General features: G+C 37.0%; 1 protein-coding gene across 4 annotated transcripts; it reads left to right on the top strand.

The window, feature by feature from the left end:
- Positions 1-939: 939 nt before the first annotated feature.
- LOC103713397 (uncharacterized) lies at positions 940-22878 on the top strand. Of its 4 annotated transcripts, none has more exons than XM_008800309.6 (11): positions 940-1656; positions 10665-11131; positions 11228-11317; positions 11494-11733; positions 12227-12448; positions 12524-12869; positions 12972-13156; positions 13271-13338; positions 13421-13470; positions 21199-21257; positions 22528-22878. In XM_008800309.6, exons 1-11 carry the CDS (start codon positions 1143-1145, stop codon positions 22597-22599), a joined length of 2313 nt encoding a protein of 770 aa, XP_008798531.4. In that variant the 5' UTR covers positions 940-1142; the 3' UTR covers positions 22600-22878. The 4 variants fall into 4 exon arrangements, 2 of the variants coding, with proteins under 2 accessions (XP_008798531.4, XP_008798532.4); XR_015976069.2 differs by having other exon boundaries at positions 989-1656; positions 12524-12847; XR_015976070.2 differs by having other exon boundaries at positions 989-1656; positions 12524-12847; positions 21202-21257.

Here is a 22878-nt window from a genome sequence, read left to right on the forward strand (position 1 = left end):
GAAGGAGAAAAAGACTTACCTCGGTCCGGCGGTGCTCCTTCCGGCGACAACTCGAGGAAGATAATCGGTGGAGAAGCTCGGAATAGGGGCTCGATCTCGGTGAACTCGAAGGAGGGAGGAGGAGCTATGTAAATCGATATTTCCAAACCTTATCCGGCGGACTCCGGATCGGGATAGACTTCCGATCCCATCGCGATCAGGGAGGATTCCTCACTGCGATCAAAAGGGAGAAGAAAAAAAAGACTACAGTGGGAGTCTTCCTCCCATTTTTCCCTAACATGCGCCGCACGTGAGGTTGGCCCAAACATGGTTGGGCCGGTCAACTAGACCAGCCCAGTCCACCAGGTCTCATAGAATCCCACCTCCATCGCTAACCCCACTGCTACCCTAGCCTCCTTTAATGTTCCAGTGGCGACATCACATTATTCTTGCTGCCATCGGATTCTAAGCCTGCGATTGCTCCGCGTTTATCCCAGTGTCGCTCATATACTTGAACCGAAGTTCGGCCAACTGGTTCTCAAAGGTGGGGTCGGCAGTGGGGGATGCCGAAGTTTCAGCTAGAGCGGAGGAGGACTCGAGGAGTGCGCGAGCTTGAGATCAAGCTTAAGCATATAAAGTTACAGCTCTGGTTAGGGCCAAATGGGTAAATATTCAGGCTAGCCCAATTAGGTTCTATGCAGGCTTGGGCCCGACTTTTCTAAAAATTTTCTGTTTGTATTTGGATTGGCCTACTGCTGACATAGCGGGTCCAGTCCAATCAATAACTTCTCCTATCCCACGTTCTTTATTTGAATCAGACGGTTAAACACGCCCGGAAGTTGGCCCACCCCGTCAAAGGGCCAACTAAATGTTCGGTCTGGATCCGGGTACCCAGTGCAATACACCGCAAAGACTCCACCTGAGCGGTGATAATGATGGTGACTCCTGTACCAGCATCTCACCACGTGATCTGCGGCAACCATCCTCGCATCGCCACCACAGCATTCACACCCCCAAATATCTCCCGAGCGCCTTAAAGCCCGCACTTCCTCCCTACGACCATTCACCGCTACCCCGCTCTCTCTCTCTCTCTCTCTCTCTCTCTCTCTCTCTGAAACCCTAGCTCCCTCGATTTCCCCCTCTCCCTCGCGTTTCCCCCTGAGATGCCGCCCCGTGCTGTGAAAAAGGTCGCCGCCAGGAGGCGGGCGAAGACTGCGGCGGTCTCGAATTCCTCGCCGAGCGTCGTCGAGGACGAGGTGGTTCCGATGGCGGAGGACCCACCTCCCTCCGCCGAGAATAATCTGGAGGCGGATTCTGCTCCTGCTCTCACTGTAAAGGAGGAGGCGGTGGTGGAGGAATATATCGCTCCACCGGCCGCCGTAGAAGAGGGGAAAGCCCCAAAATTGGGGGCTCAGGATGAATTAGATGCGGCGAAGGCCCCAGAAGAAGTAGTGATGGAGAAGATTGAGGAGGCGGAGGCCGTAGAAGGAGAAACTGTCGAGAGGGTTGAGGTAGAAGTAGCTGTAGAGAAGGTTGTTGAAGAAGTGGCATTGGGGAATGTTCAGGATTCTCCAAGCAATCAAGTGGAAGCTGGAGAACCTTTGAAATTTCCCGGAGTTTCGACTGAGGCTAAGGGACCTGATAATGATGGAGAGAACCAGATGGATGTAGAGGAAGGTATGTGGTTGTCTAGCTTTCTCGCCATCAAATACATGCACTTTAAGATCTTGTTTCTATTCATGCATGTGTGGACTGAATAAGCCAATGGAATCATTTCACTTATGCCGGGATTCTCTTTTAGAAGCATATGTTTAGTTCTGCAAATTTCCTTCTGAACAGACCGTGTCCATTTTTTTGAACAAGTTAAGGCTGTAAATGTTATTATCAGCTGTGCAGGCTATGAGCAAAAAGGAAAATGAGGGAAATGAAGGAAACTAAGAACTTAACATATCACCCACACGTCATTTGTATGGAGAAAAAAATATGTAAGGCAGGGAATAAGGAGGTTATAGTATATATTGTCCTTCCGTCCAACACGGAAACATCTTTCCATCCCTCTTCCATATTCTTTGTAATTATTCAGTATAAAAGACAATAATTTTCATGGAGGACATAACCAAAGAGATATGGATGATTATGAGACTTGACTTTCCTAAGTTTGTAGATGACCACTATGATCACCAGAACAACTTTTTGCATACACCATTACCTTGATCGACGTTTTTCCCTATGTCGTCACTTCCACTATTACCAAAGACATAGCTGCAGCTCTCAAACCATTCCCTCCATCACTGCTACCATGAATTTATGCATTGCCTGTGCCCCATTACTACCATCAAACTGACAACATTTATGTGATATAAGACTATCATTGCACCTACCTCCATGTCACCTTCTTTGGTGCCGCCAACATTGCTATTGCTACAACCATCTCGTTTTGGTGGTTTTACACCAAAATAATCAATTCTGGAAACATGTTTTTCACCATTTTAAAGTGTAGTATATCATTTTACCGTTTGATGACAATTTAATTCTTGTTTTGTTGAGGGATTGAAAAAAGTAGGAATAGCTGTCCCTAACCCTTGACATCTTCAAGATCCCTCTATTTTTAGGCTAAGGAAAAATTGCAGTTTGAATGGGAGTTGGTGGGATTAACTCAAAAGGTAATGTTTTTTGGTGGGTTTATGAAATAACCCATCACTCTGGATTTATACTGCAACCAAACATTGCCTTAGGTTATGGCAACCTGCATATTCATAATTTTAACTTACATCAGCCAAACTTGTATAAAAAATTTTACTTATCGTTGAAATTTCTTTCAGATCCAAATATTATGAAAACTCATTAACCTCAAAACAATGCAATGTTTCCTAATTTTGATGAAACATAAAAATGACAAAATAAGCACATGTCATCCATATACACGAGGCTTGGCTGAAACTCTAAAACTAAATGTGGTTTCAGATTGCTTATTATTGAATTTGAGACATATGAGTATTGGTATTTGATTATTGACCGAGGCTTGGATCTATTTTGTTTAAATTGCTGTTTCCTGAAGTTGGCTAGTCTTTGTTGCAATTTGATATTTGTGTCTAATTTACCATTAGCTTCAATTTGCTACTACTATTCAGATCTGAAGAGAAGTGGTTGTTCTAGATAGTCCATGCTTTGTCAATTATCAAGGGCTGACTAGCTGAGTCTTCAACTACCAAGAATATGAATACATTCCTGAGTTGGAATTTCTTAGCCACAATTTTCAAAAATCTTTCAACCGAGAACTTCATTCATGATACATTGGAATATAATTTTATTTATAGGCTGTCAAGCCATGCATATATAGCCATTAACTTCTCTTAAACCATTGCAAAATGTTTCCTCATAAGTTGATCTAATACGGCTGATACTCTTATAGCAATCTAGTCCTTGTATGTTGACCTACTTTTGGGCCTTTATGATAGCCAAGCTTGTTATGAATTTTGAACCAAAATGAATCAGCAAGCATGTGCATTGCATGTGGTTGTACAAACATAGAAAAATTTATGAATTATGAAAATGTGCATGTTAATATTGACTGTTTTAGAAATTCAGTAATTTAGTTTAGATATTTTTGTTCCAAGTTCACTCTAGATATTAAAATATCAAAAGTGATATGGCAAATTTTTATGACCAAAAGAAACGCAGAATAGTGATAGGATGTAGGCCTCACATGCATGACACAACAATAGAGGGACTGGAAGATTCCACTCGGCCAACTCCTCAAAACCCATGCTTCCAATGTTTGAAACCCTAGCTGGGAGAATTGTAGCTCTTAGGAAAGAACAACATTCCAAGGAAGGTCTCTCAAAGACCCTTCAAGCCTTAGAACTAGAGGCTTCTTGGAGAAGCTTTTTCCATCAACACTGCTTGTCCCTTTTCCAAAAATCCCCACAAAATAACTACTATTACAAATATAACAAAGAGATCATGACTCAAAAAAAGGGTGGTTGTTGGCGTTGTGCGGAAGCGTGTGGATCCCTGATATCCGCTAACCTAGGGCGTCTCCTAGGGCGTCAGGCCGCGTGGGGAAAGAAGGAAGAAGAGATGGAGGATCACAATCACAGACTAGGGTTTTCGTGGAGAAGAAGAGGAAGAGAAGAGAGAACGTGGGAGAAAGTTTTCTGGCGGCTTCTTTATTGCTCAAGCAATAATCCAAGTGATCCCTCTAAAACTGATTACATCAAGCCTTTATATAGGCACCCAATTTTAGTCTAATCATACACCATCTCAATCTCCCCCTAAGCCACATTAGAAAGCACTCAACCCAAGTCCATGACTTACATGGTCTCCCCTTTTGAGCCTAAACGTGGCTCAAGAATGACTTAGACCCTTTGAGACTTAAAAAATCTTGACTTGGCCCGCTTCACGTCTGAAAATTCCGTGAAAACAGTGCTCGGGTTGACTCCTGCAGCCCTGGGGTCGACCCCTGAAGCTGCCCAGAAAACAGCTCTCAGATTTTTTCCTGTCGCTCTTAAGGAGTCGACCCCTGAAGTCCTAGGGTTGACCCTACACTGTGCCAAGTCTTCACAGCATGCCGGAGTCGACTCCAAGTCTCCCGGAGTCGACTCCAATACTATTCACAGCCCAGAAACTTGTTGTTTTTCTTTGGATGCGCCACACTTGAGCCTACAATAGTCTAGTGTGCAAGGTTTTTGCCTTTGCAGCCTTTAAAGGGTGAGCCTTGGCGCAATTAGAAGGTTGCTCCACTGTGACCTGAAAGTCATGGGTTTGAAACACAGAAACAACCTCTCTAGACATGGAGCAAGGCTGCGTATATCTAACCTTCTCAAAAGGCCGTGACTCAAAAATTTTTCCTAAATAAGACTAGACCAGAACTGGAATACCAAAATCATGAAAAATACCCTTGGACTAGATAGACGCTCAGAACACGCTAAAACTCTACTGACTCTTACAATAATATTAGCAACTATTTATGCATTTACTATTACTATTTTTCATCATTCAGTCATTATAATCATTGTTGGTGCTACTGGCTGAAATAAGAGGAAGAAAAAATAATATGTTGGTTTCACAATGTTGTTGTTTGAAAGCAATGAGGGGCGATGTTCAGCCAACTGGAATTTTCGTTCAAAACATGTTGCACGAGACTCCTCCACTGGTGGGGATGCGACCCATGTAAGAATCCTTGAGTTAATGGTTGTATGACCATGAAAAATTTGATATGGTTTTTTGCTTGGGCCACTGGCCCCATCTTTCTAGCTTCCAGAATTATGTGCTGGTGAGGGAGGTGATGATCAAAATGCTTTGTCCAGCCTCTTTAGTCATAGGGATAAAAAAATAAAATGGACCTTTAGAAACAAAAAAGTCAAAGATAGTTCAAACGAGTTTGCTAGGATGGAGTTGGAGATGGATAAGTTCAGTTAAAGTTCTTAGAGTATGCTGAGCAACTAAACATGATTTTTCCATTATACATTTCATCTGCCATAATAATAGCCTTTTAAAGTACTATCTGAAAATTAATGGCAACTCCGGATGGAATCAGTAGACCCATGGACTCATCTCATTCCCATTATTTTCTATGTGGCATGGCAATGAATGAAATGAATTTATTAATAACGTGGTTGTTCAGTCACTTTTTCAAAACATTGGGGATCAAATTTTCCTGTATAGGATACGTACGATTTACTTGGACTGGTCTAGAGAATATTATATTTACATGTAATGCAAATGAATAGAACAAATTAAATAAAATAAAAATTTTAAATAGTAGAAACTAAAAACAAATATAGACATATATCAACATTTATGGATTTTAATGTGCAATATATAAAATGTAATGCAGAATATTGAAAAAATAATATATTCAAAAATAAAATAAAACGTACAAATTAGTAGTACAAATCAGAAAATAGATATGCAGAAACAAAATGCAAATAAAACATGCTTTGCATGAAAGAGAACAACAAAAAAATGCAAAATAAAGATAAACAAAAAGTAAAAGTAACTAAAAATGCAAAACTAATTCTGTAAAACCAAAAATATGCTATACACATTAAATCAGAAAGTACATAAGTAGACTGAGGGATGAAAATTTCTTATAAAATTAATATATGATAGGTATCCACCACCCTTGACAAAATGAAAACCTTTTCTTTGATTAGTAATATTTTGTACTTAATTGCCATTTTCCTGATCAATGCGCTATTGAATGAGTGTGAGTTGGTGTGATGTTGAGAGTTGTGGAATGCTGTGCTCAAATAGGAAAGAGATGATTATATGGAAAAGTAAGTCAAGAGGGGGTCTTATCAGGGCATTTCTATGTGAATGTGTTGAGAGAGAGGGAGGAGAGGACGAGGAGGAAGGATCATAAAAGGAGATTAGCAAGCATGGTTGTTAGGATAATAGGGGGAAGAGAGAGAAGCAAGTTGTTGTTTGTTTAGGAGCTGATTGTTTTGATAAAAAAATCAAACAAAGAGAAGGGGAGTGGGCATGCACACATGATTTGAGGCAGAGATAATTGGATAGGGGTAAAGACGCAGCCGGGCGCCGGCGGCTTGTTCAAGTGCCCCCCGAACTTTGACCATCAAGTCGCTCCAATGCCGTCAAGAAGAAGTCTGTCTCAAGTCATGCACAAGAACAAAGAGCATACCAGAAATTTGTGCTTACTGCTCCCTGATTCTACCAGAAATTTTATAATATAGGAACTTGTTATGAGTAGATTCATTGGATTAGTTCATCAATAACCTTAAGTCAGAATCTTATTTTCTTTTGACTCTGCACCATTGATTCCACTATGATTATTGATCAATAATCAATAATGAAATAAATTGATCGAGACCAACTTCAGCCACTATTGCTAGTGATAAAGGTCAGAGAGAGGGGATCTAATCATTTTTTGGTTCATCATGTGCATATCTTTAGAAAAGAGAAGAAGGTTGTGAAGAGGTCCGGGGTTAGGATGTGGGTGAGAGATCTTCAGGGCGCCATATTACATGACATGCAGATATTTCTTTCCAAATTTACTCATGGTTAGTCATCAGATAATAAATGATTTTATGCGAGCTAATTTGCACAAAAAGGTTAAATTTGGCAGACCGAAAGTCCGTTTTTTCTCACTCTTTTAAATATAATATGGATGAGTACTGCTGCATGCAGAATGAATATTAAGGCAACAAAATTGTTCTGCACAACAACTGAATTTCAAAGAATATCTAGTATTCTAGGAAGGGTTCTGACATCAAGCTAAGGAAAAACTGTCATCTACAAAGTTGCTCATCTCCAATTAAAGTCACAATTGCATGGCATAACGTTGGTTTATGTTGTGGTTTAAAATTTACTGAAAATTTATTATATCTTTCAATAATGTTTTGGCCTTTTGGTCTGCATTATTGTATGAATAACTTAAACAGCTAACTCTTTAGCCACATTTCATTTTGTATCCAACGAATTCCTACAGGGTCATTAGAAAGGCATAGTTTTGGTCGATCAAGATATATAGTGTGAGGAAAGAAATTATGCATGGTTCCATTTCATCTTTTATAGTCATTGTCTTTTTGATCCCAATGTGTTGGACATGAGTAAAAATGTTTTAGAATTGTAGCCTTGCTTAACACTGAAAGCTATTTCAAAACTAGATTCATTTGGCTCCATTCAGAAATAGAGAATGGCACCCTGGTGCGCAAGGCTCTTGCCATTGTACGGTCTAAGGAGGTTCAGTATATGCAGCTCTACCTCTCGTGTGTGGATAGGCTATTTCTGTGTTTAGAAAAAGAGAGCTTTAATTTAATTTTATCATTGGATCAGTTTTGGTGGTCAATGCAGGAGTTGAAAGTAGTTCAAAGCAGTTGATTTCTTGAGATATGCTGTTTTTGTAATTCTAGTCTTTCTATTTATGTTCGTCGTCTTTTAACACTTATCTTGATTGGCATTTGGGCTTATGCGGTCCTTGCAAGGTTTTGGCAGGTGAATGACCATAGATAACATCCTGAACATATGTTTGTGCAGAAAATAGAGAAGTAAACAGTAAAGTTTGTTTTCTGACACCATTTTCTCAATAGTATATAAATGCTGTCCCAAGTTTTCATTGGGCTTTTGGAATTAGTGTCCTTTGAGTTCCTTTCTCAGCTTTAGGTGTTCAGTTCTTTTTAAATTTTTTTAACTTCAGACTTTAACAATCGTATGCATTGCTTGCAAGTACTTTAATGCGGGGATTGTCAATTGCAGCAAGAAATTTTGGAAGTGGGACATCACACATGACTTACATATTTGATTTTGTTAAACTTAAAATCATCAGTGTATGTCTTCCCTTCATGCCAATCAGGACTAGAATGTGGAGGGCTTATCTTAGGCTATCATTTGTAGATCATTTTAAGAAATAATGAGCATATAACCTATGTAATGCGTGAGGTACAGTTTTTCCCCCTTTTTTCAATATTCTTGAAATACAATATAGCGTAAAAATATTATTTCTCAAAGTATACAATCTCTTTAGGAGAAAATAGATGTAAAAAATTGAACTTTGAAAAACCTATTTAGTTAAAAAATGATGCAAATGAAACCAACTATTATGACATTAAAAAATGTGTAAGAGATTCATTTATCGAAATAAGAAATTTATTTATTAAGAGATAAGGTATTAAGACTTTATAAACTTTTTAAGAGCAATTTTTTATTTTGATAAATATGATTAGTTCTTACCAAAAGTAGGAAGTTTGATGAGTGACAATAGTCATTTTAGATATGTATAATAGACTGTCCAAAAAAGAATCATCTTAAATAAGAACCCTACTTATTATGGTCCAAAATCAAGAACCGTATTAAATAAGAGCCCTACTTATTATCCAAAATAAAGAACTGTATTGATAATATTATTAATATGGGCATTCACATGGAAAATGGAGAGCTTAGGACATGCTGGGCTTCCATTTTAGTTATATATAATAGATAATGTGTTGTAAGAGATTCATTTAAATTTATTTATCAAGAGTAAAGGTATTTCGATTATATAAACTTATTAAGAGTAAAAAAAATTATGATAAATATGATCAGTTCTTATCAAGAGTAAGGAGTTTGATGAATAATTATAGTCATTATATATATATATGTATATATATGATATACTATCCAAAATAAAGAACTATATTAACTAATACTTATTACCGAAATAATGAAACATATTGATAACATTATTAATGCGGTCAAAAATAAAGAGCTGTATTAAATAAGAGTCTACTTATTATCCGAAATGATATTATGAATATGAATGTCCATGTGATGGCACAAGCTGAGCATCTGTTTTAGTTATTTATAATAGATGTGAAAAGGGAACCAAGCTTTAGGTAGTAAGGACTCAGGAATTTTGGAAATTGACCTAAAATATAACTAGAAGAATGGAGAAGTTATTAATGATGAAAATGAGAAAGCTAACAGGTCAAATCCTCATGTGATCCTTCCAAGCAAGGAGTTATTGGTATACATGCTTGTAGTGCTTCATTAGATGTGTTATGAAGTTCAGGCCCTTCACTAGTGATTGTCTGTGGATCTTTAAACATTTCAGGTGCATAAGGATATTGGATTTTGTCAAGATTGAAATAAGAGTAGTTCTTCATCTAAAAAGGTTGCTTAGGGTACCTGAACTTACTGACAGTGGGTCATGTCCAAGGGGTTTGTTTTGAGGATCAGGGTGATATGTGAAATTTCTCCCATTGGCTTTCAGTCAGATGTCAACCATTGAATTGGTGGCAAGTACTAGGACAATGCATATTGGACAAGAGAGGGGCTAACCATGAAACTTAAAAGGCATATTGGCAGGTTAGACGAAAACATTAGTGATTTAAAAGGATGATCTGATGGGTGAAATTGAGAAACTCTTTGCAAGAGTGGAAGATGCTTTAGACAAGCAAAAGGGAGGTACATTGTGAGGCACCTTTTTTCCCGCAAGATGCTGCATGATAATGTTTGGAAGACATTCTTGGGATTTTAAGATTTTTGTTTACGAGTCCAAAGTTTTGGCTTTCTGGGTTTCCCCTTTTTATTATCTTAAAATTTTTAACATGTTTCTTATTTGAATTGCAATTTAACTGATGGAAAGGCAAATATATGGTATAAAAAGATAAGGCATTGGCAGAGTTTCTGTACTAGATTTTTAGGATGTAAATTTGTTTATGCTCTCTTTCGTTTTTTCGTTTTTTTGTTTTGAGACTAGGAGGGGCCGATCGCTGCCTTTTCCTACCCTATACCTACACCACCCTTAGGGGTCGACTCCAACCAGAATCGAATCCCTGCCTTCTTGCCCAAGTGGCAAGTGGTGATGCCATCTGAGCAAGCACTCAGTGTTAACTTTTGCTTATACTTTGGAAATAATGCGAGGAAGTTGTATCACAGATCTTTTAATTATGCAACTAACGCTTACATTCAAGGCACAAAGCAACTAGGGGGAATTCTTTTCTACACCTCATAGTTTATGATATGCATGAACAGATAACTGTCATCCACATTGTTGTTACCAAAATGTGTAATATTTCACTGTTGTGTAATGAGATCAATTACTATTTGAATAAATCTTGTATGAGCATGTGCCTATCTACTATGTTGATTCTGCCTTGTTTAGTTTCTTGTTTGAATCTAAACCTGTTTGCTGGTGGTGAAGATTAAACATTGCTTATACTGAAATTTAATTTCTTCCTTAGGTGCTGAAGTAGTTGAAGGGGAAGCCGTGGAAAGTGAGGTTGAAGGTGTTGATGAAGAAAGGGATGTTGGTGCTGGTAAAGATGAAGGGGCTGATGGGTTAGATGACGCTGATAACAGTGAAAGCTATGATGATGGAGAAGATAATGAAGAAGTTGAGGAAGAAGATCCCTCTTTATATATGCAGGCAGACAATGAAGAAATTGAGGAGGAAGATCCCTCTTTATATATGCAGGACACTATGACAGAGAGAAAAAAGCAGAAGGAATTTGAGATATTTATTGGTGGGTTAAATAAAGAAGCTGTTGAGGAAGATTTAATGCATGTCTTTGGTGTGTTTGGGGAGATTCAGTCTGTTAGGATAGTTAGAAATCTATCAACACAGAAAAGTAAGGGGTTTGCATTTATTCGTTACGCTAGTGTTGAGCATGCGAAGAAGGCTCTTGCTGAGCTAAAAGATGGGACAGAGGTTCAGTTTAAGTCTTTAAGGCTTTTATAAATAATTTTGTTTTATATGCAGTCAACTTAGTGTACAAACTTTGACTTATGGATATCGTTTTGTTAGGTGAGAGGGAAGCAGGTTGGAATATCAGCTAGTCAATATAATGATACCCTTTACCTGGGAAACATCTGCAAGACTTGGACAAAAGATCACGTACAGTATTTCTTGTTCCCATTTATTTGTACCGTTTCACTTTTGCAACTTGTCCAACATTTTTGGTTTTGATGTGAATTCACATAGCATTACTGATTTGTTTATTATAGTGTTTTTTTATTGCAGCGCATCTACTTAACCATCATGCTTATACTGTCTAAATGGTGTGCTTCCAGGTGCTTGAGACATTAAAAGGATATGGAATTGAACAAGTAGAGCACATACTCTTGCCTGATGATCCCAATAATGAAGGGAAAATCAAAGGTTTTGCTTTCCTTGAATTCAATTCACATTCTGATGCAATGGCAGCATTTCAGCGGTTAAAAAAACCAGATGCTGTATTTGGCTGTGATAGGAGTGCTAAAGTTGCTTTTGCACAAACTCCAATGCATCCAGCTGAGGAAATTTTGTTACAGGTAAACAATCTTTTTTGCTTGTAGGCATGCAGACTTATTGCATTAGTTGTAAGACCATGTTTTTCTTAGTGTGAAATTTGGATCAATTCTATCAACTTTTGTTGTTTCTTGGTGCTCCTGTGTAACTTGTACAAGTAGGGCAAGATGTTTGTATGAATTTTGTGACTCGGAACCCTTATGGTTATGCACTGGCACATCTGAATGCAGATGTCATTGGAACCCATAACAATAGAGTATTGTGAGACGTTGTTATAGTAGAAAGGTTTTCTACTATTATCTCTGTAATGGTAGTTAAAATACCTACTGATGGGAAAGGTTTTCTTGTCCTCTATTTAATATAATACTTGGAAATATGCAAGTTAAATTGTATATGACTTGCTCCTGAGGTACCAAGCCATCTGGAACATGTAACTCAACATATTTTGCATATGTTTTATAAAATGTTGCTGATAAGTTTTTTGCTTGATAAATAGATTATTTAGTCTGTCTGCAGGTTAAAACTGTATTCATTGAAAGTATTCCAGTCTCTTGGGATGAAGAAAAAATCAAAGAACTTTGCAAACAATTTGGTGAGGTAGAGAAAGTACAACTATTTCGGAAGTTCACAACAAGTAAAAAGAAAGATTTTGGGTTTATTGAATTTACTTCTCGAGAAAGTGCTGTAGCTTGTGTCGAAGGAATAAACAGTGCTCAACTTGGAGAAGATGAGGTCAAGGTAAGGTATTTGAGATCTCATCTGATGTTTCTGTTACTAATCTTAGTGGAGTAACTTGGGTATTGCAAGTTTCAGGTCAAAGCTAATCTTGCTAAGCCTTTGAATAAGAGAAGGCTTGCTAGGCAGCGTGCTCGAGGTGGATTTAAGGTTAAGAAGAATGAAGAAGTTTCTGAAGAGGCTGGCCAATCTAAGAAGAAAAAACATTCCAAGTCAAAAGAGGTTCTTGTCAAGGCAAAAACTCAACACAAATTAAAAAATGTTGAAGGGAGCAAGTCATCTAAGTCCCAAGGCATGGTTGCAAAGGGTAAACATGGTCCTCAACTAGCACGGCCTGCTAAAGGTAAACGACGTGGTAGGAGGAGCATGGACAATGCCATTAATGACAGGCCATCAAAGAAGGCACGTAAAAATCGCAACTTTGGTATGGTAAAGCTGGTTATACTATGTTGTCATTTTTTTTTGTGTTTCCAGATTTGATAGATGTGTGCTTAAGGTTATGTTTGGTGTGTTTGGAGACATGCAGGTAACTTGCATGGTAGACCTTCTAAAGGCTTTGGCAACCAAAGGTACAGTTACTCAGGGCTACCGGAAGTAAACCCTGTCGTGCAACCTACCACCTATGCTCCAAGATATGCACAATCTGCAACTAGATACCAGGCTTACACTTATGCTGGACCTTCTGGTTCTAAAGCTCGTCAGTCTGATCTGGTAAACATGAACCTACCCCAAGCTCCTCCAGCACACACACACAGACACACCTCTTTCTCAGTTTTCTTCCAGAATTCTAGGTTAAGCATGTTGTTGGTTGGCGGTTCTTTTCAGGAACCTCATGCTGGATGTATTCCTGCAGCAAAACCTGTTCATTATAGTTATGGATATGAGCAAAGAAGGTATGCCCTGTTTGTGCTTCCAGCATAATAAATGTTTCACAATGTCAATTGCTTATATATGTCTTTTGTTGTGTTTAACTAGGGTTGGTGCTTATGATAGCCAAGCAAGGAATGGTTCTGACTTTGCTGGAGGTAGCATCTGGCTCCTACGAACACATCTTTTAATTTGTAGCCAGTTTTTTTTTTATGGTTTTAGCTCTTAACCAATATTATACAAATTTTTTTGAACTCCTGTTCATCATCATCCAACCCTTTTCTATCATGGGTTTGGCCATGGAGCTGAATGTTTTGTATGTTTTATTCTATTGCAGTATGTCATTACCTTTTCGTTGCTATGTGATTGTCATTAGAGTTAAAATCGGCTGCTTGCTTAGTACATTATCATTATGTCAATTCATCTATGATACATATAGCTCCTATTCTGTTAATTCATTCGCATTGTTTTGCATTGCTATTGTTTCTACATAATTATGTCACTAACAAAAAGGAATATAAAGTTTGTTATTCTCATTATATTTATGATATTATGTGATTACACTTCTAATCTTTTCTTGTAAAGATGTTATTTATAAAAAAAATGTATCCTAATCCAGTGATTTTTAATATAAACCAAAGCAATAACCAGGAAATGTTGTCTCAACTGTTTAGGGCCACCTTTATGAATCCTTGTTCACTTAGAATTGCTATTGAGGGCTGGATTTTCTCAAAATGTTCATTCATGTTACATTTGGTGTTTGTCTCCTTTTCCTACATCCTTCAACAAAGATTAAATCTTTTCTCACTAGAGCCCTCTTTAAATCTCTATTGTGCATGTTTATACCATGTCAAATTGATTCTTCATCATTTTGTCCTTAATTTATGCAACTCAGACAACTCTAATATATCTATTTCTAACTGTATCATTCTTTGTCTTACCACATATCCATTTCAACGTCCTCTTTTTTTTGTGCTAGATTTTACTCAATTTCTTGGACGCTTTTTGTTATAACATCTTGCACCATGTTACATTGTAGATGAATGTCTTGAGCCGTATGACATCATGGATGTTAATGCCATTTGATAAGTTTTTGCCTCTAAGTTGCCAAGATATTATTGATTAGAACATACCATAGAAGCATCTTTCCGTGCCATCCAAGGAGCATTGATGCTATTGCATGTGTTCATGTATCTCTTCATTAGTTTGTGTAATAAATTATGAATAACAAAACACTCAATTCTGTAGCATCTCTTAATTTCGATCTTGAATTGAGCTTCATTATTCTAAGATTTACTTTGATAGCTTCATTAATATTTAATCTTGTCTGTTTTCTGATCAATGAAGACTATATTTGCTGCAAATATGTCACAGTAATTTTTCATAGAAATAAGGGTAAATTCCTATATGTTTTAGTATAAAAAGATAATGCTTTATGCTTATCCTTGGTGTAAAGTTATTGTGATTGAGATGTATTTCTTGTGCCAAAACCAATTTAAGCACTTGCCCTTACTTGGGTATACATGTGAATAATTTTAATGTATAGCCTATGTACGTCTTTCCTTCTTAGATTCACCAAGTTACCTTTCTTGTAACCTTAAAGTAAACCTTTCCATATTTTTCTATTAATTGCCTATGAAGGCAGCCAGCATTGTAAGCTTTCTGGCCTTAAACCAAATTGGTTCTTTGATGTTGTTAGGGGCAGATTTAGGGGATCCAAGAGTCTAGTGGGTCATGGCTTCCCTGCCTCATGTGGCTGTCCTACAAAAGGCTCCCTTTTTAGTTGCAAAACCATCTAATGGTCCATGTTTCTTGGTGGGAAAGAAGATTGCTATTCCAAGACTCTAGAATCATAGTATCAATCTTGGGATGTCTATGACTCCACATTGATTTCCCATAGTAGCCTACCCGGTTTCCTATCCAATCTGGTGCCCATATTAGGGTGGGGCTCCTTGTATCCCAGTTCTATAAGGATTAGGAAATCATAAACAACAAACCCAACAGCTCTATGTTTTCTTTGCAAAATTGCTTGCTTCCTCTCAGTACTGACAAAGGTCTAAGACTCAACTCTCAGTCCTTACGCAAAAAAAAAAAAAAAAAAAAGCTCAAGACTACTCTTGGTTATGATAAAGTGGATCATGTCCATTGCTTTTTGTCTTTCCCTTGGGGTCACCTTCATGCATAAACTCCAAGGGTTTTTTTTCTGATAAGTTCTTGTTGTTGATGGATTGGCTGCTCAAATCTACATCATAAAATTCCTTTTATGGTTATCAACTTGGTGACCTGCTACTCGGGGGAATAGGTAAATACATCCTTAGTTTCTATTGTTCATCATATTTATTTTTTCCTAAATTATATGCATGATATAATTAATTGATCCTATAGATTTTGAGAGAGTTTTATTATGTAGGTTCTTGTTAATCATGTTGAAAAAGGAAAAACTTGATGGCCTTTATCTTCTATTTTCTCATCTTTTTAATTTACTTGGTCCAGCTTTTCATGTTGTAATTGCTCAAAACAATTATATTTTTGTCCAATAGTATTTAAATATGTTAAACAAAATATTCCTTTTTTTGTATTTCTTAGTCAAGAGCGTTACTATTTTTATGAAGTTGAAAATTACTTCTCTTATTAGGTGGAATTTTGATATTTTCAATTTATAATATGCAAAATACCCCATCAAGTTGAATCCTAGTTTTGCCCTTGGTTGTTGTCATTGTTTTTCTGAATCCTTATTTAGTTACCTTGTCCCATAAATCAATTAACATAAGTCCAAGATATTTAGAGCAATTTTGCATATGTCCTATATTTTTACAACTTGGTAATTGATGCTTCTTGGATCATTCGACAATTTCATGGTTTTCAAAATCTCATTTAATGAGCTAGTAAGTCAAGTTAGCATAATATCTTATTATTTTCGAAACCCTAATTGATATTCCATTGAGGATCAAATGCCTCACCTGTTTTTGTTCTTTGTAAAACTATCTCGATTTTAGGTTTACAACATTGTGCAAGGAGAAATTTGACAACTAGTTAATTGTAACTCTTCTATCAAATTTCTTTAGTAGAATTTTCATTTAATGGGTTTTGAAAATAGCATTTTCATCTTTGTTTAGTCTGGGCATCTTTCACCAATGAGGTGCTTCACAACTCCTCTCACTTGACATGCCTCTGCCCCCAACACCAGCCCCCCTCTCTCACTGCCTCAAGCATGGTTTAACATACCTGTGGAACGGGACGATACCATTTCAGCCAGAAAACAGCACTGAGACCCCTCCACCCTGGCCCTCAAAACACATAAAAACAAGGCAATATGGACAGGGTCGGGTTGGCAAGCGCCGGTGCAAACCCCGGTTCAGCTGATATGATGCATGAATTGTGTTTCTTGATTGCAAAGGGTTTGCACCACACAGTTCATATGACATCCTAACGAGCACAAATTTTTCTGAAAATATGGGGAGGTGGAGTGGGAGGCCCTGCAGCGTGTCATTGCACCCATTTAGGCATCTCATGAGAGGCTCAGCTTCTCCTTTTGCCCAAACCATGAGAAAGAGAGGGGGAGAGAGATAGAAAGAGAGGAGAGAAAGTGCGGAAGCGAGTGGAAAGTGGGGGAGGGTCTAGACGGGGATGGGAAGCCAATAGCATGGAATAGGGGGTCTTCAGATTTGGCGAGGCCCTTCTTCCCAACTGTTCTTTTGAATGGACAAAAGTTGGCCAAATTTTTTCCGTTTTGCTTAAATTTTGGAATATTGTAGGGTGGACAACGCCCTACAACATGGTGATTTTTATTTTTTATTTATTTATTATAAATTATTAATATTTTTGGATTATAATGTTAATAAAAATAAAATAAATGGAATTTGGGTTTGAAAATGTGTGCCTGCTACAATTTGTTGACCCAGATGTCTATGAGTGCCTAAACCCTCTGTTTGGGATTGAATTTATAAGGCAAATCATTATACATTTTTTTTTCAATACTATACTTTAATTGTTACTTTATGTATAAATATTCACAGTTTGTTGATCTATGTTGACTCAGTCATTGAGTGTTGGTATTGATATTGACACTCCAATATCTCACATCTATTGAAAACACAATTAAAACACTAAAATACAAAACAAAATCACCCCAATGCTGCTATTATGCATAGAAACAAAAAACTTGAAAAAGCAAAAAAAACCTGGATCATTACTTATTGCAAATGCAAGAATTGAATCTCCCACTAAATTCTTATCACCAAATGGATACCTGCAATGTACCTTTTCATATCCTAGATCATGTTTCCCTACTTGTCTATTAAAGACACAACCTACAATTTTCCTTTTCCCCTTTAGAATACCTTGCATTGATGCATTAATTTCCTCACAGAATTGCTTCTGATTCTTTCATCCAATATCTACTTGTAGTACACAAGCATTGAATATATCACTAATTTGTCACCTAAAACTAACTATATAGCTTTTAGCGTATTCTTCGTCTTCTTGATGATTACAACTTAGTCTTTTTTTTATCTACTATTATTCCAATTCCATTTCAATTATTATTTTCCCCTACATGTAAAACTTTTTAATCATTGCTGATGTTATTAAACTTCTTACTTTTTTCCTTTGGTTTCTTGTAAATAAAGAAGCCCAAGAAATAAAGAAGCAGCCATTTTAGTTCTTCTTTGTACCATGTGTCCAATAGCTTGTTAGTCTTTCCAGCACTGATTTACGTTCTCATTGGCAGCAGTGGTGCCGCATTGGCTGCACACAGGTATTTGGTATTCTATTGCATTAGTGCATGCCAAGCACCGGTTGACATTTCGTGCCAATGATAGGCTGTTATGTCATTGACTGGCGACATTTTGATCTTCGCCATCTGGTCAATGTTCTTACATTTAAAGTAGGAAATCAAGTTCTCTTCTTTTTGTGAAATAAGTTGTTCTCCCTTTCTTTTTTTTTAATATCTTATTTACTTATACAACTTTTCCTTGTCTTGATGTGACGGATGATAGATTTATTTAGCACTCAAAACTTCAGAATCCATCATATTATGTCTATATGGACTGTTAATAGTACATGATTCCTGAATGCTACATGTCCTCTACCTGAAAATACCTCATCAAATGTTCAGATCCAAGAAATTATTTGTCAGCTCAGCATAATGTCTTCTTTGTGGTTAGCTTGTCAGTTGGCACAGACAATTGCTGAGCATAACCCATTGGTGGAAAACTATTTGCAGCATTTTTTTCATTTCAGCCTATGTGGATGCCTTTCTCAGTGAATCTTTACTACTTTTGATCTCAGTCCTGTCACATGTGATATGCCCCCTTCATTTTTGCAGTCTCAACAGAACTTTGTTAGAAACTGTCAGAGCTAGACAGTGAGTCAACAACATTTTTGGGATCAGAGGATTACTCTTTTAGGTTGAAGTTGCATTTCATGTCCTTCATGTATCATGAGGACCATTCTAGTCTGTGTAGGTCTAATATATGATCCATCAGTTGTGTCCATTTAGAATACATGAGTTGTGCCTCAAGAAATTAGATCTGATGCTTGCTGTCCATATGCAGTTCGTAGTGGTTGGATTTTGTTGATGTAGAATATCTAGGCTGGTCTAGCAGTATTTAGCTTGCCCGTATGAGGTATCCGTATGAGGCATCCAATATATTCTATCTTCTAAAATTGTAGGATGGGAGGAACATTACACTGGTTGTGGGAGAATCTTATTGGTGCTTTTATAAATTGAGGTTTTAGATATTGCTTCACCTTGATCAGATTGTCTCTCTTTGATTGACTCTACTGTGGAAATTAAGTCTCTGTACGAAATTGTTCGTCTGCTCCACATGATCAGGCTTGTCTGCTTGCTGACTTAATCTATCTTAGTGCAGTAGATATTTGCCTCCACGTTTGCTATGTGTTTCCACTCCTTGATTGCATGAAATTAAATATGGATAGAGCCACTTTGTAATAAATGAAGGCAATTTTTCAGGGTAGCTACTTGGGTCATCAGACTAGGAATTCAAATGTCATTGGTGAAGATCTTAAGGGGGTTTCAAGAAGTTGTTGTCACTTTGCTTGTATTTCTGAATTGTGTGCAGTTTTTTTGGAAGTTCCTAAGAGGAGAGAATGAGCTCATATGAGTCTGGGAACAGAACTGCAGTTTGTAGGTTGACTCTAGCAGTTTGAATTAGGCTATGGTAAGTTCTGTGTTGATACAGTCTGCAGAAAAGAGGAGGAACAGATCAGGAGACTTGTGAAGATGGACGGGGGAGGAAAGAAGGAAATAATAAACAACAAGATACTCAACAGAGAGAAAATAGAAGTTGGCTGAACCTAGCCTCATCCTGCATGTCTTTTTTTTATGATTAAAAAATTCTTACTCTAACAGCTTTTAGAAATAATTGGCTTACAACATGATGTGAGGCTACTTGAGGCTTTACATGCAAAGAAACATATGACTAAAAGATATTGCAGAATATAACTAAAAGGCCTAGCTAGTTGCTCCATAAAAAATCCTCTTTTTTTTGGTACCATTCCATCAAAAATCCTGTAGTCATCTCTTAAATTATGAAATAGATCCTAGAGACTGATGTGCTGTAATTTTAAAAACAGTCAGAAATTTATCCCTTAAATGAATGTTAGGGCATTAAACACACATACCGTTGCAAGGCCTTTGTTGGGCTAAAAAATGCTGGAGTTGCTTTCAGCTTCTTTGCAAAGCCCAAAAATGATCCAAATTTGGGACTAGCATTTCCCTTTTCTTGTGGAAGTGCTGGTTTAGAACGAGCAGGTCCTTGAAATCTTTGCATAGTCTTTTCATTGATCACATCCATTACCTTGCAAAAAACTGATCCTTGATGATTCACGTGACTAGCTGCTTATGCATTTGAGCATCTTGAGTGTTATCTAGACACTTGGCAAAAGTGCTAAGCATCCAAGTGCCAAGTGTCCTCAAGTGTCAAATATAATGGCATCAAAAAAATGTAGGCATCGGGACATGGAATGCATATTTTATGTATCTATGTATATTTGTTCATTTATTGTCCAATAAATAAAAAGAAGAAGAAACTGAAAGGGGGAAGGATAGGTATATTTCTATCTAACAGACGATGACGATTAATTTAACTACGATAATTTTATACTTTTGACATAATGTCACTTGAATTGTCCATATAACTGTGACAACCTTCCATTAAATATTTAAGGAGGCTTTGCTTAATGGTCCATATAACCTTGAAAACTATATATTGAGAACATATGGACATTTTTCTTTGAAGTGTCCCCATATAATTGATAATTCTATATTAGAAACATAAGGACACTGCTTAGAGTGTGCAACACTTGAAATTAAGAGTTCCCTGCATGACACAAACTAAGTCTGCAACACTTGAAATTAAGAGTTCACTAATGTCATCAAGACACTTCAAAACAGATTATCTAGCCATGTCAAGGTATGCCATACTGTGACGAACCAGGCGATACAGGATGTATCGTACCGGTACTAACCAAGTATATGGCACAGGAAGTGTACCGACACTTGGTACACCAAACCAGCCATCGTACTAGGTGTACGGACATAGTAATAATTTTTTGAAAAATTCAATTGATTTAACACTTTCAAGAGCGATGTGGGCATGACTTTTGGTTCTTATCTTTGGAAGGACTTTCCAAAATAAAAGCGCTGTCTAGATTGTAGGACATAGTATTAAGTTTAATCAAGAGAAAACTTCTAAATTATGCTTCTTTGCAGTTGGTAGTCTGCCAGCTAGGATTTCCTTAGGGTATGCTTTGTATCAATGTCTCTGAGTAATTATAATTGGTTCTTGTACTTCTGATCTAGTATGTATTATTGCTGCTGTTCCTTTTGTTACCTCCATACTCATTTCATCTTTATGATGCAGCAGCTGCACCAGTTACTCAAACATCCTATCCTGGGTACTCGAGCTATGCTGGCTATGAGGTTATAATTCTTATCTCTGTTATGCTACCATTATAGAATTTATGCAATTTTGTCAACATAGTTATATATTGATGGTTTCTTGTTAGATCAAATTAAGATAACGAGCCTTGGAGATGACGGAAACTGAAGTGTTGAGCATATGAACTGGATGTGTGAGATTCATGAAATGAGTTTACAGAAAAACATTCCTTTCATGAAAATAACCTTTTTTTAAGATATAAGAATTGATTTTTCTTTGTGGTAATTGAACTTCGCCTATCTGTAGATGTTTTAGATACACTAGCAACACATGTCTAGGAAGGGTAAGATGATGAGCAGAAAAGATAGACTTGACAGCGGGCAAAGCTCAGTAGGCAATGGAATCCTGGTTTTATATGGTGTAGATATTTTTCTTATTTGGGTTTTTTGCATGAATATGTTTCTAAAAATTCAAATTTATATGAATACCCTCTTAAAATTTCAATTTATTTTTGTACCCTCATAAAATATTGTTTTTGGACAAATGCCTTAATATAACGGTTCTTCTAACACCGTTAATAAAAGATATTTTTTAATTAAAAATAAAATAAAATTTTGAAATTATTTTTTTGTCCTTCATCGATCGCCTTATAAATGTTTCTTTTTACATATTTACCCATTAAGAATATTTTAGTCATTTTAATTTGAAACCATTAATTTTTTAACGGCGTTGGATGACGTGGGTATATATGCAAAAACAATAATAAAAAAAAGTGTAGAATAGAAAAGCAAATATTTTACGAGAGTATATGTACAAATATTAATTTTGGAAGGATATTCATGTAAAATTCAATATTTAGGAGGGTATTCATGCAAAAAATCCTTCTTATTTTTATGTAGGAAAGTGAAACACACCTTTTTTTTGGGGGGTATGTATTTGTCAATACATGAAAGAATTTGATTTGCATGGGACCTGACATTGCTCGTAGTTATTTCCAAGAACTACGTGATTTTTTTAAATGAGCAATCCTATGACAACCCCATCTTGGCTCATCTTCCTCACAAATCTTGACATGCTGATGGAAGTTCCGGTGTAGGCTTTTAAGATTGTGCATGCCAAGGCACATGGCCCTCAATATTATAGTTTGATTATTGAGGGGATGGTGTTGAGATTTGCCAAGTTTTGATTGCTATAGCTTTGTTCTTCTCTAATTCAGCTGTCTTCCCCCGCCTCTTTCTCTCAAACTTATTTCTTGAGGCCACGGGAGTTTACCTAAGAAGTTCTCTGCAATGCCTTTGGTGTTTCTTGCAGGCTGGTTATGCTTATCCTGGGAGGGGGGCGTATGGCAGCGGTGCTTATGCACCTCACGGATCATATTACTGAGATGGGAGATTGGTTGGCTTGATCTAATAGTTTGTATTGGCGCCCAAGCTCCAAAGTGGTGAAAATTATTACATCTTTGTATCCTATAATTTGCCACATGAACTGTCATACCGTTCTGTCTCATGGTCATCCTAAAAGTTGGAAATTAGCTCCTTTGCAATCACATGCTATTGCGTTTTCTTGTCATCCTTTTTGGTTCCAGTGACAAAGATTTTTACTGATTATACTCCAAGCAATGCACAAGATTTTTATTTTTAATGGAACCTGTTTTAATGCAAA

Source organism: Phoenix dactylifera, chromosome 3 (genome assembly GCF_051530095.1).
Source record: "Phoenix dactylifera cultivar Ajwa chromosome 3, Ajwa_hap1_PhDact_Kaust_v1.1, whole genome shotgun sequence".
In the NCBI taxonomy this organism is placed as follows: Eukaryota; Viridiplantae; Streptophyta; class Magnoliopsida; order Arecales; family Arecaceae; genus Phoenix; species Phoenix dactylifera.